This window comes from Aquarana catesbeiana, linkage group LG09 (genome assembly GCF_042186555.1).
Source record: "Aquarana catesbeiana isolate 2022-GZ linkage group LG09, ASM4218655v1, whole genome shotgun sequence".
NCBI classification, from domain to species: Eukaryota; Metazoa; Chordata; class Amphibia; order Anura; family Ranidae; genus Aquarana; species Aquarana catesbeiana.
Window position 1 is genome coordinate 69,725,224 of NC_133332.1, and position 15,675 is coordinate 69,740,898.

Below are 15,675 nucleotides of genomic sequence, written 5' to 3' on the forward strand. Positions count from 1 at the left end.
GAGAAGGAGGAATTGCACCGCTCGCTATCCAGAGCTTTGATATCACATGCCTGATTGATGCTACCTTCTGGTAAGCTTATTTAATCTTCTCCCCTGGGTGGTGGATGCACACACAGCAGTGACTCCTTTAGTTCTACACTCCTAGATTCCTTCTCATCAATATATACTAATGGCTTAATGTTTTAATCACCAATGGGACTATACTACCAATGTTGATTTACAATTTGCACAGTGCACTTTATTTAGAGACCCTATCAATCAGATGATGGTGTTAGAGTTTTTTGTATATCACAGTATGTTGATATGTCAATATTCAACATTTGATTCTTAGCGCTGCACTGTTTTCACTTTATTCACACAATTTTTGTTAAGATTGTAGTACTGGCTGCTATTGTTTATTTTTGTGTATAGCGCAGTATTTTTATATTCATTCCTGATTGTCAGGGCTGGGCTCAGCCCTTCCTTCTCTGAGCTGGCTGCTCAGCTGTCGGCTAATTGCCAGCTCCCATCTCTCTCCACAGTTACTCAGCTGTTGATGATCCTGCTCGTCTGTCCTGCCTGCTTAAGCCGTCCAGTCCAGAGGAGCTCTGCCTTCGCCTTGGTCACATCACAAGAAACTATCGCCCACATTCCTGTTTAAAGACTGGCTTTGCTGACATTCTGGCTCCAGATCCTGCTTGCTGTTCCACTACATTGATCCCTGACTTCTGGCTTGGCTGACTATCCGTTCCAGTTACTGAACTTTGGCTATGTTTTGACTACGTTTGTTCTTTTTACTTTTATTATTAAACAAGTGGGATTTAACTGTACTTCTTTTTTTTTTAACTGTACTTCTGTCTCAGTCCGATTTCATGGTTTCTGACACTCATACAATCTGTATGGCTTACTTTGCATCGCACAGACATCGCCTGTGATTTGCACTGCAGTGCAAATGTCGCACAGCGCACCAATGTGAACCGAGCCTGAAGCCCCGTACACGCTATGAAAAAAATTGGGCGAACGATCAGCTGGTTTTCCTCAATGTTTCACAGCAAGTCGGAACCGAGGATAGAAATAACCTATGAAAATTCTTGTACGGCAAAGGCTTTTTTTGTTATGTGTTGTTTTTGAGCATGCGCAGTCCTCCGTATATGATATTTCTCCTCCGAAAACAGTACACATTAAAACGAAAATCATTATTTCCGTTCCAGTACGAGAAAAACTTTGTAGTTTGTTAAGAGTTGTGTACACACTATGAGAAGATCGTACGTTCATTCCTTGGACAAAAATGTTTGTCCGATTTTGTTATAGTGTGTATGAGCCATTACTTTTCCAACATGTCTTTTAATCATCTGAAAATGTTCAGAACTTTGGCTTTTTCGAAAATAGAATCCATCTCACCATTGGTTCACTCAAAACTCTAAAGCCCCATACACACTGTTAGATTCTCTGCTGATTTTTGTCTTCAGCTTTTCCAAAACCATGTAGTGCAAGGGCCTGCCCGATTGCATACAAATTGAAACTCCTAAGGTTTGACCTCATATTATATGGTTTTGGTAAATCTGAAGGAAAAATCAGCAGAAAATCTGATAGTGTGTATGAGGCTTAAGGTCTTATCGTTCCCTATATATGGATATATGGACTTTGCTACACCAGCCTGAGAAGATCACCCTTTGCATATTAGGCCCCTTTTACACTGATCAGTTAAATCCTATGGAGTTCTTCAGACCAGTCAGTTGCATGCCCTGTTCTACTAGTTTACTTTTAAACCATTTTTAACTGCATATTGTCATTTTCAATTCTTTTTTTTGGCCAAATGTTGCGGCCCCTGACATTGTTAAATTCATCCTTGCCTAAAATATAAATTAAAAAAAGTAATGAATGCTGCGTGTTAGTGCGGTTAAATAAACTGCACCAAAAACGCACCTTCCCATTGAAATTAATGGAAAACGCATCAAAATGCAGCAAAAGACCCACCACTGTGTTATTTTATGACAGTTGCAAAATGCACTGGAAATGCAGCAAAAACACAGTAAAAACGCTGCAGAAACGCATATGCGTTTTTACAATGGAGTAGTTCGAAAGTAGCCTTATGTTGCCCAGTAGCTTACCTCAAAGTAGTCACCCTCCTTGATTGGGTTTTTGGCAACTTTTGTTTCTTCTTGCCCCCAGCTGCCATTGACAAAGCTGTTCCTGACTAGAGTGCCTTTGTTCAGTCGTGGGTTAAAATGAAATGCAATATCATTGGTCATTCCACTTTTGAGGTTTACAACAAAGCTGTAGGAAGAACAGAGAAAATAACTTGATTTTCTATAATTAAAAAGGGTTTTTGTTTACAGTAAATATGAAAAAATGGCTCTTGTTGCTGTCTCAGCAAAGGAGGAGGAAGAGACCCAGAAGAGCCAAGGCTCTCCTGCAACATCGATGGATCAAGATGGGGCTCAGGTGGGTATTAGAGGGGCTGCTGCACACAGAAGGTTTTTTACCTTCATGCAATGCATGAAGGTAAAAACTAGAACCTTTACATAAACTTTAAAGTAATAATAAAGTCTTTAAAAAAAATAAAAAAAAACATACATGTTATACTTACCTGCTCTGTGCAGCAGTTTTGCACAGAGCAGGCCTGATCCTCCTCTTCTCAGGTCCCTCACCGGTGCTCTTGGCCCCTCCCTCCTGCCGAGTGCCCCCACAGCAAGCAGCTTGCAATAGGGGCACGCGAGCAGGCTTGCTCCAGAGCTGCGGCTCTATGTGTCCATTCACACAGTGGCTGTGATTGACGGCAGTGGGAGCCAATGGCTACTGTTGCTGTCTCAGCCAATGAGGAGGCAGAGACTTAGGAGAGCAGCCGCTCTCGTGCACATCGCTGGACCAGGATTGGGCTCGGGTAAGTATTGGGGGGAATGGGGGGGGGGCTGCATACTGATGTTTTTTTTACCTTCAAACTTTACAACCACTTTAATGCCGCGTACACACGAGAGGACTTTACGGCAGACTTTGTCCAGCGTACTTTTCGACGTACTTTATGACGGACTTTCCGAATGAACGGACTTACCTACACACAATCAACCAAAGTCCGATGGATTCATACGTGATGACGTACGACCTGACTAAAACAAGGAAGTTCATAGCCAGTAGCCAATAGCTGCCCTAGCGTCGGTTTTTGTCTGTCGGACTAGCATACAGACAAGCGGACTTTTGGACCAGACTCGAGTCCGTCAGACAGATTTGAAACATGTTTCAAATCTAAGTCCATCAAACTTTTGAGAAAACAAAGTCCGCTGGAGCCCACACACGATCAAATTGTCCGTCGAAATCCGGTACGCCAGACCAAGTATGCCGTAAAGTCCAATCGTGTGTACGCGTCATAAGAGGTTGTAAATATCTTGTCTCTCTCCAAAGCGCTAAGTGTAATTTCTCTCTGGTGCTTCTTTACTCTGTTATCAGCATGAGTCACTTCTGAGTAGTTTTCCCGACACATGAGATAAATGTGTCGGGGAGGAGAGCTCAGCACACAGCTTATCTATTCAGAACACAGTTATGCTGCGTGTAAAGGGGGGGGTGTTCCTTTCCTCCAATCAGCTCTCACACAGTGTCTCAGAATTCTAACTGCAGCTCTCCCTCTCCTCTGTGATACTGAAAAATGCAGAAGAATTTCATCTAAAATGCAGCACTTTTGAAGGGATGTACAAAAGAGAAGACTGCAGAAAAACAAGTAAAACTTATGTAGGAGGATTTGTTTAATCTCTGTGCATCATCTGAGGTTATTCACTTCATTGGGTATATGTGAGGGTTTACAGCCACTTTATTATTATAAAAGGCCATAGATCAGGGGTGCTCAACACGTGGCCACATATGGCCCTCGACCTTAAACTGAATGCAGGAGTTTTGGTGTACTTTCAGAAAGTGCACCACACCCCAAGATATAATAGAAGTCTATGGCAAAAAACAGCTAACTTACAGGAAAGCCATGAGTGCACTAAGCTGCACCCACATTGCATGTAAACGGCGGTGCATCAGTGTGAAAGCAGCCTTATGGTGGCTCAGGACAGTAAGGGTTTGTTTACATTTGTGTTTTTTTGTTGAGATGTGTTTTTTCCACACACCTCCAACCACTGATGTAGTGCCAGGGGTAACAATGGCTACCCCGCCTCATGCCCCCCTGCCACATTCTGTTTTATACTTTGACAGGAGGGAAGGCGGGGTGGCATATACAGGAACCGATCCTCCCCATTTTCCTCCTGAAACTGCTGAAAGGCAGCTTCACCTCCTCCCTTCCGCAGGTATTCAGTGACTGCAGTAGGAAAATCTTCATTATGCTATTCAAAAAAAAATGTTTTTTAATTCTAAATTTGGAACCATTTCTTTCCATCATGGCCCACAATCAGTTACCAAATCACTTAAGTGGCCTTCGCTCTTCCAAACGTTGAGCACTTCTGCTCTAGATGATTTGATCTTCTTTCCTTCCACCACAAGTGGAAGGAAAGAAAAACACTCAGTTCCCCAATCAACACAGTCAGTGTTGATGGGGAAATGTTTCCTGCAGCACTATTGTGTTCTGCTAGCGGAGGAGCACTGGGAGCCTTTCTGGACGGCAGAACACAATGATAACTGCTAGCAGCTATAGCCGCCGGCAATACTTGCATGTAAAAAATCCTACATGCTGGTTGTATCTAAGTCAATCCATGGATCGACTTGGGTATAATCAGCCTGCTTATAGATGGATCGAATGGACCGGCCAAATTTCCATCCATGTATGGCCGGCTTAACACTTTAGAACACTCTACTACAACCTAGCAAATAGACTCTGGATTGATGTACATTGGGAATAGGGGACTTAGAGCTCTGAGAGCTCAACCTAGTTATGCAGAAAAATTTGAAACCTCTGAGGTCATTTCCAGGTGCACAGAGAACTTGTTTGAATGGGCACCTTTAGGCTGCATTCACACATGAGCGTTTTCAGCTCATGAAACCCCGTAAAATGCCCAACAAGCAGAATCCCATTCATTTCAATGGCACCTGTTCACATCTGAGCGTTTTGTCACCTGATGCAAAATGCCTGAAAAACGCCCTAAGCTCAAAAAAGAACATGAGCTTCTTTGGGGCAGATTACAGGTGTTTTTCTGCCTTTTACATTGGTGACCTGAACAAAATTGCGACAAAATCGCAGTAAAAAAAAGCGACTTTGAAACGCTCAGGTGTGAATGCAGCCTAAATTATCTTTTGATACCTGATCCTCAGTATTATTAGTGGTTACACTAAATTCATGTAAATTCAAGTTCATGTTCATTTCAGCAGACTGTTCTCCCCAGAGTTTAGAAGAAAAAAACGGCTTACCTTTTGCCATTTGGGATCCCTTTCACAATCACAGATCGGTGTGGTACCATTCCTCCATTGATGTTAGCTCTGAATGGGACTGTCTAAATTTGAAAGATGAGTACGAAAAGAGGAAATACGTTTTTAAATGGTCCTTAGTAAAAAACAAAAAAATTCAGTTTTCTTTTTCTAATTTCTGTTAGAATTGTCATTACTAGAATTTGATTGGTTGCTATATGCAACATGGACACTTTATTGTTTCCAGTGAGAAAATATGCTATGCTCACTTGTGTTGTGTTTGATATGGTTAAAAATAAGTTTGGATACTTACTGGAAGTACGGCTGGAGGTCCCATCACAGGCTAAAGAATAAAATGAAGACGAGAACATATGAGTGAAGAAAACAAAACAAAAAAGGACTACCAAATCTACCTTTACATGACAATACTTACAATAAGCTCAGTTTGTAGGGCTGACAACACAAGACCCTGCAACAGAAATATGATCATTAGCTTCTAGCGCCTACCAGTGTTGCTCATAACAACCATTGTGACTCTGTCACAATATTTGCATTCTTCTAAAACTAGAAATAAGGTCAGAGGCAATCTGATTAGTTGCTAGGGGCAATACATGTACTTTATTTCATAAAGAAAGGATACTGGCACACAATTAGGTAGTATCAAAGTTAGGTGCTACTTATGTAGTATGTAAATATCAATGCTCAGATAAGTATACAATAGCTCAGTGGGGAGGATTCTGCCATCCACATTGAGTGTGTGGCTGGGGGAATCAGTAACTTTTTTTTCTGTTCAGGATGCACAAAAAAAAGAATCATCTATTGGCTACTTAAAGTGTTTGTAACCCTCAAAAAAAAAATCCTGTCTAATTTGTCCCATTGTATGATGTAAAATACCTGGTCGATCCTGCCTGTTTCTATGTCTCCCTGTGTGTATTGACCACAGTAATCATGGCTGCTGATCCATGATAACATGGTCAGTTTACCTGCCTCCGTCATCCCGCTCTCTGCTCTGAGTCTCTCCCACTCCCCCTCCCTCCCTGCCTGTCAGTTCCAAAGCCTCTTCCCTGTGACTTGAAAATAACATATAAAAATAACTGCCATCCCCTCTGTTTTATCAAGATCTAAAGCACTGTGCGTCAATTTTTTTATAATTCTAATCTTAAAGTGGAGTTCCACCCACTTTTACAACTCTTCAGCATCCCTCACTAAACTGTGCACTGTAAACAAATTGGATATTTTAAAATTTTTTTTCTCAGCACCTACTGTATATCTGCTGTATTCATTTTTCACTTCCTCCTCCCTGGCCGTGGCCCATCGCATCATTTCCTGTTTGCAATGCCTTCTGGGAAGGGGCGGCAACTTCCTCTGACATTGCTGTTGCTATGGAAACCTGACCTGAAACCTATTTCACTGCTTGTGCTGCACTGAGCATGTGCGAGATCTGCAAGGATGAGATCCAGGAAGAAATACAGTCTGGCTTCAGATGCCCACACTTAAGATGGCCACGGCCTGCTGTAAGTTTATAAAATAACAAACTACTTCTATAAACTAACAAAACAGACCTTAGTTTACAGACTAACTTTACTAGAATACATTAAGCTTGTGTATTGTAGGAGTATTTTTATTTAAAAAGTATAATTTTAACACCACTTTAAATACCTTCTCTCACAGCACCGATGTGAGGTCATGTGACCTTCCTCTGCTGGTAGGCTGATGTTAGAGGGTTATCTCAGCCTCTCCCTTCACATTCCTTAGATTGGTGAAGAAGAACAGAGAAAAGTCACGTGACCTCACATTGGTGTTGTGAGAAAAGGTATTTAGGATTAGAATTGAAAGAAAAAGGACACGCAGTACTTTAGATATTGATAAAACTGAGGGTTATTTATTATCCTAACCACTCTATATCTGCAGTATGAGATCATCTAGGCACTGCTGCCTCTGACTGTAGAGCCTGTGTTGATGGGCTTTTTCCGCTTATGTATTTTCTAGGCTGTTAATAGATAAATCAAAATTAAAAGGCCTGGGATCAAGGAAAAAAATGTGAGCTCTGTAGATGAACATATGCACCCTGACACTTGTCTCATACAATCTTGTTTATGACAATGAAGCAAAAAGGAAGGGGGGTTGGGCATACACCTGTCTGGGAAACATTAACTAATTATTTTTATTTGTCTCATTGTACTAATTTGATTCCAGAAAACACCCATCAGAGTTACTTACTCCCTTCACTCCAGGGCCGCAGCCAAGGATGGCCAGGTGTTGGACGATGATATCTCCAGACACACTGACCCACCTCACTTGGTCCAAAGGAAAACGGTGTGCAAACTCAAAGAAACGATTCCCATTGGCTGCTACCTGCATGATGAGAAAGATACATAAGGGGTTACTTACGAACTAGAGTAAACTGCGAGCGCTATACATTCCTATAGACCCAGAACAGTGCTTGTTCATACATGATTAAAAAAAACACTGATGGAACAATTCCCACCTGCTTGTGAAAAGGGGAGTTGTATTTTAAAATCTTTGGATAAAAAGTGTCTTTGTTTCTCAAAAGCAGCCACATTTCAGCAGTACTGGCAAGTCATTTTTTTTTTACAAACAAAGTTCTTTATTTGAGAAGAGTATAAGTTACATAATAATAACAAGTATACATCAAGTTATATGCAGTACATAAAAAAAAGTGTTAGAATAAAGGCAATTTCTGAACTATAACATGACAAGTATAGCATCCAAGGGATAAGGTGGAATGTTGACTGATGGGTCCTATACCCAACATTGGAGAATACAATGTTATCTGTTCTGCGGCTATGCTATTAGGCAGACACCCCCTCAAGTTCATCACACGTGGAGGCTGTTTCTAACCAAGTATCCCAAATTTTACCATACTTAGCTGGACAGCCTCTAAAACATATAATTATTTTTTGTGGGGTAGCGCAGCATTGACTGCAGCTATCCATTCTTGGACGGTAGGAGGTAGTGCTCTGAGCCACGTCTGGGTAATCAGCAGCCTGACCGTGAATAATGATTCCTGTAGGAATCTTGTAGGATTCCTGTAGGATTCCAGGTAGTCAGTCCTACTCTATGGTGAAATGTATCGTTCTCAGGGTCCGGGAACACTCCCAGGATACATTGCTTTGGGCAAAGTGTAAGGGTAGAACCCATTCAATCATGGATGAATTTTACCACTTGGGACCAGTAGCTTTGAATAACAGGGCAGGACCAGATTAGGTTAAAAAAGGTTCTGCTGGACCCTCCACATCTACGGCGTAATGGACTATACTTGGCTCTATATTTAGCTATACGTAGAGGGGTCAGGTAAGATCTGTGTAAGATTTACAGTTGGATGAATCGCTCAGACAATATAGGGGAAACCTTTTTGCATGAATCCAACACTTCTTCCCATTTCTCATCCTCCCATCTCCCCCACGTCTCCCACCCAACGGTCTTTCAATTGGTACGCTGATACCGTGGCAGACGGGAGAAGAAGACTGTTGTAGAACATGGAAGTAAGTTTTTTGGGCTCCGACCCAAGTATCACACCCAGCATATATAACTGCTCCAGGTTCGGAGGGGAATTGCGAAATTGGGTCTGGAGAGCGTGACGGAGCTGGAGGTAACGGAAATGCATTGAGTTGAGAAGACCGAAATCCGCTTTGAGTTGCTGGAACAATTTCAGAGCCCTATACAACTATATATACAACTCTTCTAGCAATCCACAGATCATGATAGGGTACAGATAAGAGTTCAGCCAAACAGGGATTATGCCACAGGGGTGTGTGAGTATTTATGGATGAAGCCTTGAGTCTACGTCTTGCCAAGTCCCACACCTTACAGTGATGGTATAACAACCTTTTGCGACTCCCAAAGGTCCAGGGGTCACCAGGATTCCTAAGGAGGAGGTGGAAAGGGTGTGACTGCGCGGGAGAAGGGGGAGCACACTGACAACTCATTTTAGGAGAATTATTATTTTTATGATGAGCACTGTCCAAAATTACTTTGCAACTTATAAAGAGATTCTTCTGTTCAATTCCAATATAGGTCATTGGAACAGAATATGCAGTCAGATAGACATTGTATGGATATGTACCAATAGGCACCAGAGTTAAATGATTCTAAACATGTTATAGTTACCTGCTTGGGCATTGGTTTTGCAAAGAGCAGCCCTGATCCTCCTCTTCTCAGGTCCCCCACTGGCACTCCTGGCTCCTCCCCCCTGCTGAGTATCCCCCAGCAAGCTGATTGCTAAGGGGGGTACTCTGAACCCGCTGCCTGCGTCCATAGACATAGACATCAGGGCTTTGCCCCACTCCCTCATCATAGGATTTGATTGACAGTAGCAGGAGCCAATGGCTCCTGCTGCTATCAATTTGCCCTGTGAGGAGGGAGAGAGCCACTGCTGTTGTGCACAGAGCTTGATTGATATCAGGCTCATGTAAGTATAAGAGGGGTCTGGGGGGATTCTGGATACAGGAGGTTTTTTACCTTAATGCAGAGAATGCAATGCAGAGAAACTTTTCAGTTATTTCAAAGCACAAAGTCTCAAAGCATAAAGTGAAATAGTAAAACACTACCAATGCATAAAAATGTGTGAGACCTCAATTGGGTATTCTATTAGTATAAAGAAGCATAGAAATTTAAAGCACTAGTCTAGCTGACCTGTGTTAAAAACATAGTTAAAGGAAAACCACCCCACAAAAATAAAAAGAAATGGGAATAATTGGAGACAGTGTAATAACATCCCAGGGCAAGGAAAGGGAGGGATAGGAATGTGTGTGGACAAAAATTTGGTCTGTCCAACCCGAAATTTAGAACAAAGAAAGAAAACCTGGTGCCCAAAGGCACAGTTAGAACCCCTAAGGGTCTATTATAGACAGACCAAAAGATTGAGTATAAAAGGTATAAATTAATTTTTATTTTCATATAACAATATGTATGTAAATCATATTCATACTCTATAGGTCTCTATTTTAGTGCTTTACTGAATGCACTTAAAACACCTTTAGTGACCTTTGCTATGCCTTATGTTTCTAATACAGTGACACTGGCCCAGTTCAAGCAGGAGCTATTGCTCCCTAGTCTTTAGTTCTTGCAGTGAAGCATTGGTTGTCCTATTTGCTGCCCATGATTGGAATGACCATCTTTTATTCCTCAGACTTACCCCATATGGATTATTTTACTATGTAAGTAGTCCACACACGGTTAAACATACATGAGTATATATGAATATTTTGTATTTTTTGCAATTGTTATAATATTGATACTAATTATTGTATACTAAACTATACTATTTGCACCTTTTCTCTGTGAACCAAATTAACCTCTGAAGAAGGGTATTTCAGTCCGTATTTTGATCATCACTAGTCCATCCTGCACCATGACAGTGGTCAGCTCATACAATTGTATAAACTGGGTATCAGCCACTGTTTTTATGTATTGATTTACATGCATATTATTTTTTATATGAAAATAAATGTATACCTTTTATACTCATGCATATTATTTTTTATATGAAAATAAATGTATACCTTTTATACTCAATCTTTTGGTCTGTCTATAATAGACCCTTAGGGGTTCCAACTGTGCCTTTGGGCACCAGGGTTTTCTTTCTTTGTTCTAACATCCCTGGGCATCTCAAAATGCACGTTTTAGGGAGTCCTGTTAATCCTGACTGTTTCACTTTAAAAATACAACCGCACCCTGACACCCCACAAAAAGGCCACACCGCCTTTGTCACTGGCATTCCCAAAGGCACCCTGGTAAGGAGTATATATTGAATCATGTGCTTGGAAGCTTGTTGTATGCAAAGAATACTTTACTTTCATGGATGATGTCTCTTTATCATGTCTTACAGGAAATGGGACAATACAAGTACATACACTTAGATACAGAAGGTATATCCTGTTATTACTTTGTACCATAGAATTCACACTATCATACTGCAGTGCCACCAACTGGATAGAAAGGTATAAGCATACATATAGTTTACATTACTGATCGCTGATTACTTGTTAACCCATTTATATAAGACTATGCCAGCCCCTCTATTAGAGGCTGGCATAGCACACTATGTCAGTAGTTTTCAAAAACGAGTGTTCTAAATACCTAATTTGAGCTGTCTTCAGGCCGGTCACATCACTTGCGACCGCTTTACAGCTCCGATGGATTGCTTCTGCGGGAGGGGCCATGATCTCCCTCTGACATCAGCCGGGGAGATCACGTGGCTGCTCGTCTCCCCTCTAGAAGCACTGTATCATAGCTGTAAAGTGGCCACGAGTCACGTGACTGGCCTGAAGACAGCTCAAATTTGGTATTTAGAACACTTGTTTTTAAAAACTACTGACAGTGTGTCACTGCCTCTAATAGAGAAGCTGGCAGTGACAATTTAACATTTTTATTTTACAAGAATAGAGGCACGGGGTGGGGCCGGAGACAGACACAGAGGGAGATGACAGGCAGGAAGGAGGGGCTGAGGGGGGAGAGAGGAGAGCTGAGAGGACAGATACCTATGATGCAGGGATGTACTTTGACCAGGGTGGAGCAGCCCCGATTTTCGTGGTCAGAATAGAGAGGGCATACAGGAAGTGTCAGGTTCAGGGTTTTTTTTTTTTTACAGATTAGAGGGGAGGATATTGCACAGCACAAGCACTGTACTGTGTAATCCGCTTTAAGGGACCAGGATCTGTATTTTTTTTTTTGGAGTTAACAGACACTTTAAGCTTTATTCATCCCTGGTTGTCTTCAAAAATGAGAATTGCTTTTGAATTGAAGAATCCATATTGCTTCTTGACAAGTGTATGCTGCTGCAATGAACTCTGCTTCAGTTGAAGATAGAGCGACAGTTGTTTGCATTCGACTAGACCAACTTATGGTTCCCTCCCGATACTGGAAGGTGTCCACATATAGCAAAAAGTCACCAATGGTGTCCCACCGAGTGTGGGACGAGGACAGAGCGGAGCCCCCCCCCCCCGGCATGGACAGTGTACGCCGCATCCAAACAGAGGCCCTCCTCCTCCCGGTCAGCCACCTCACCCCCTGGTCACCCCCTAGCTGGCCAGCATGGGAACCTGGGGTTAGCGCAGCAGACAACGCCCAACTCGAACTGCCTTATGAGCAGAGGCCACACAGAGTGGAACCCCAGCCCGCAATGGGGGCTGGGAGGAAGCAAGAAAGAGGGAGAGCGGGCACAGGCCCCCAGGTTGCATCCGCCCACTTTAGTGCACAATCTGGGCTTCGGGTTCAAATGTGCCTCACAGGGATCAATTTGAAGACTAAGGCTGATGTCACAATAGTGAACTTGTCTCTAGAAAGAGCTTGAAAGTGACAGAATTGCTAAAATGTGTAGGCAAACCGCTTTCTGGTTGTATGTAGGGATTAGCTCAGGCCTGCTCAGGCACCAGTCCATACCCGCCTGAGCTAGCCTGCCAGGAATCTGTCAAGGTGGACAGCCAGTCATAGGTGGTGAAGGCATGCCCCGCTCCACAGTTGCTCGTATACAAGAAGCATGTATACATATGGCTGCAGGGCTGGGAATGGCTCCACTGCCTATGATTGGCTGTTTTCTTTAACAGCTTTCTGGCGAGATAGCTCTGGCGGGTTCATACTCGTGTCCGAACAAGTCTGAGCTCATCCCTGATTGTGTGTATCGTTTCCTTGCCCGCTGAGTAAGCATGGCGTTGCTCTCATTGATAAAAATGCTTCAAAATTTAGTTTGCCAGCAACCTCTTGTTTATCGAACTAGCGAGAAAGTGACACATAAAAGAGGAGAGTATTTCAATGGCCTGCTGTGTCCGATATAGCAATCCTGTTGCTGGCAAGTTCTCGCCAACAGGATCACTAATGTGACATTGGCCTTACTCTTGCATATGATTACAAACTTCAGTATTCTGCCTTAGAAACATTTAAGACTTGGTTGGGTTAGCAATAAGATTGACCATACCACAGCCAAATCACAGTTAAATATTTACATGATTAGATCATAAGCATGTGGACCATGACAGATTCTTTAATTCACGTTCACTCTGGCTCTTGAAAAACAACAGTTGGCATGCTAGCTCAGGGAAACTTGTACAGTGATATTATTGCAAAAATTAATTGCTCGTGTGCAACATGCAATAACTAAAAGAAACCAGTCTGCAATAATACTAAATATAATAAGCAGATCCAAGATCTGAGTGGTTGCTAAACATAGTCAGTACCCCTTGCACTTCTTCAATCTGTATAGGTTAGATGCCACCATTTATCTCACCAGGTAGTTGTTCCGAGTAATCTCAAACAGCATACTGAAGACCTTTCCTGCCTTAAATGGCATGTCTTTTTTCATTTCCTCCTCCTTCCATTGCCCACTCTGACGTGAGTTAAAGACAACTCGGTCGCGATTGTCATATCGTGCGTTCATGTGGAGGGCAATGTCTGAGTCTTCACCCTCAGCCGTGGAAAAGTTAACGGTAAATCTAAAATAAAAGAAGAGGAGAATGAAGAAAAAGCTGTCTGGAAAAATGGCACTTCTTAAAAATGACTATTATGGGGAACCCGTGTAATTTATGAGACTATGGACAGAAAATAGAAAGTGGCTGGGCCAAGAAAGACTAAGGAGAAAAAACAATGGTAATACATCAAAGTATACAATATGGATTTAGCATACTTGTAAATTCAGTGCTTAGGTGTGAGCAAAGAGAAGAGCAGAGACAGACACTGTATTTAATTCTTTCAATGGGTGTGTGTTTAAGCATATTTTGGAATGTTTCTCTTGTCCTCTGCACCTCCATGATATCTACTTGCTGGCAAATTTTTGTTCTCAAGGTTTAGCTCCATTTTATGGACCAAGCTGTCCAGGAAAAGTGGCAGTTAGAGGGTTGGGACAAACTATTTAACAATGACAGTAAAGCCTACAAGTGAATAATATAAAATTTAAACTTGCGCTGAATGGTGAAAAAACAGTGAAAAAAAAAAGAAAACTAAAGCAGCTGCCACGCACAAAGTGCTACTCACTAGAAATGTAAAATTATGGAAATGTGGCGCTCACAAATGCTATTAAACATGTGTGACTAAGTGTAGATGAGTGCAGATGTGAATATACAAAGCAAAAACATATAAAATTCCAACAAGAAATCCTTTGATCTGATGTGAACAACACCACTCCTGAGCTTCTCTGGATACCATCACATAAGCCTGAAGTAACCCCCAGACTGCAAAGCTGGGGGTCATCGCCATTTGGTGAGTGGGGACACATGTGGGGGTGGCATTTCTGCACCTGAAAAGTCCTGGAGCATCTGTGGTCCATTGCACTTCAAATGTTTTTTTCCATTGCGGATCAGAACATTCAGCACATTTATTTGGACTTTATTGATATGTTTTTTGCTTTGTATATTCACATCTGCACTCATCTACACTTATGCCGCGTACACACGGTCGGACTTTCCGGCATACTTGGTCCGGCGGACCAGAGTGTGCCGGACAATCCGCCCGTGTGTGGGCGGCGGCGGACTTTTCCGGCGGACTTCTTCCCAAAAGCCCGCCGGACCTAGATTTTAAACATGTTTGAAATCTTTCCGTCGGACTCAGTTTCGGGCGGAAAGTCCGCTCGTGTGTGTGCTGGTCCGACGGAAAGCCCGCTCGTGTGTAGGCTGGTCCGACAGACCAAATGCGACACGAGGGGATGGTATTGCATCTCGCGCTCGCTGCAATAGGAAAAACAAATCTTCCTATTGCGGCGAGCGCGGGGCATACCAGGCCCTTAGGTCTGGTATGGATTATAAAGGGGAACCCCGCTACGCCGAAAAAACGGCGTGGGGTCCCCCTAAAATCCATACCAGACCCCGATCCGAGCACGCAGCCTGGCCGGTCAGGAAAGGGGGTGGGGACGAGCGAGCGCCCCCCCCCCCTCCTGAACCGTACCAGGCCGCATGCCCTCAACATGGGGGGTGGGTGCTTTGGGGGAGGGGGGCGCCCTGCGCCCCCCCCCCCCAAAGCACCTTGTCCCCATGTTGATGAGGACAAGGGCCTCTTCCCGACAACCCTGGCCGTTGGTTGTCGGGGTCTGCGGGCGGGGGCTTATCGGAATCTGGGAACCCCCTTTAATAAGGGGGCCCCCAGATCCCGGCCCCCCACCCTATGTAAATGAGTATGGGGTACATGGTACCCCTACCCATTTACCTAGGAAAAAAAGTGTAAGTAATAAAACACACTACACAGGTTTTTAAAATATTTTATTAAACAGCTCCGGGGGGGGATCTTCCTCCGGCTTCGGGGGTCTTCTTCCGGCTTCGGGGGTCCCTCCGCTTCATTTTCTCCCGGCGTCCGGTTGGTTCTTCTCCGCTCTCCGGCCTCTTCTCCCGGTGTCGCAGGTCTTCGGCCGGCCCCTCCGCT

The 15,675-nt window shown here is 43.1% G+C and overlaps 1 protein-coding gene across 1 annotated transcript in view; it reads right to left on the reverse strand.

The window, feature by feature from the left end:
* The window catches only part of LOC141107783 (galectin-4-like), a 41,672-nt gene that overhangs the window by 3,341 nt on the left and 22,656 nt on the right, over positions 1 to 15,675 (reverse strand). The window contains exons 3-8 of the mRNA XM_073598753.1: positions 13,556 to 13,760; positions 7,531 to 7,665; positions 5,744 to 5,779; positions 5,624 to 5,653; positions 5,314 to 5,396; positions 2,091 to 2,256 (exon numbers count right to left, since the gene is read on the reverse strand). Coding sequence (XP_073454854.1) covers positions 2,091 to 2,256; positions 5,314 to 5,396; positions 5,624 to 5,653; positions 5,744 to 5,779; positions 7,531 to 7,665; positions 13,556 to 13,760 — 655 coding nt within the window. The remainder of the gene's footprint in view (positions 1 to 2,090; positions 2,257 to 5,313; positions 5,397 to 5,623; positions 5,654 to 5,743; positions 5,780 to 7,530; positions 7,666 to 13,555; positions 13,761 to 15,675) is intronic.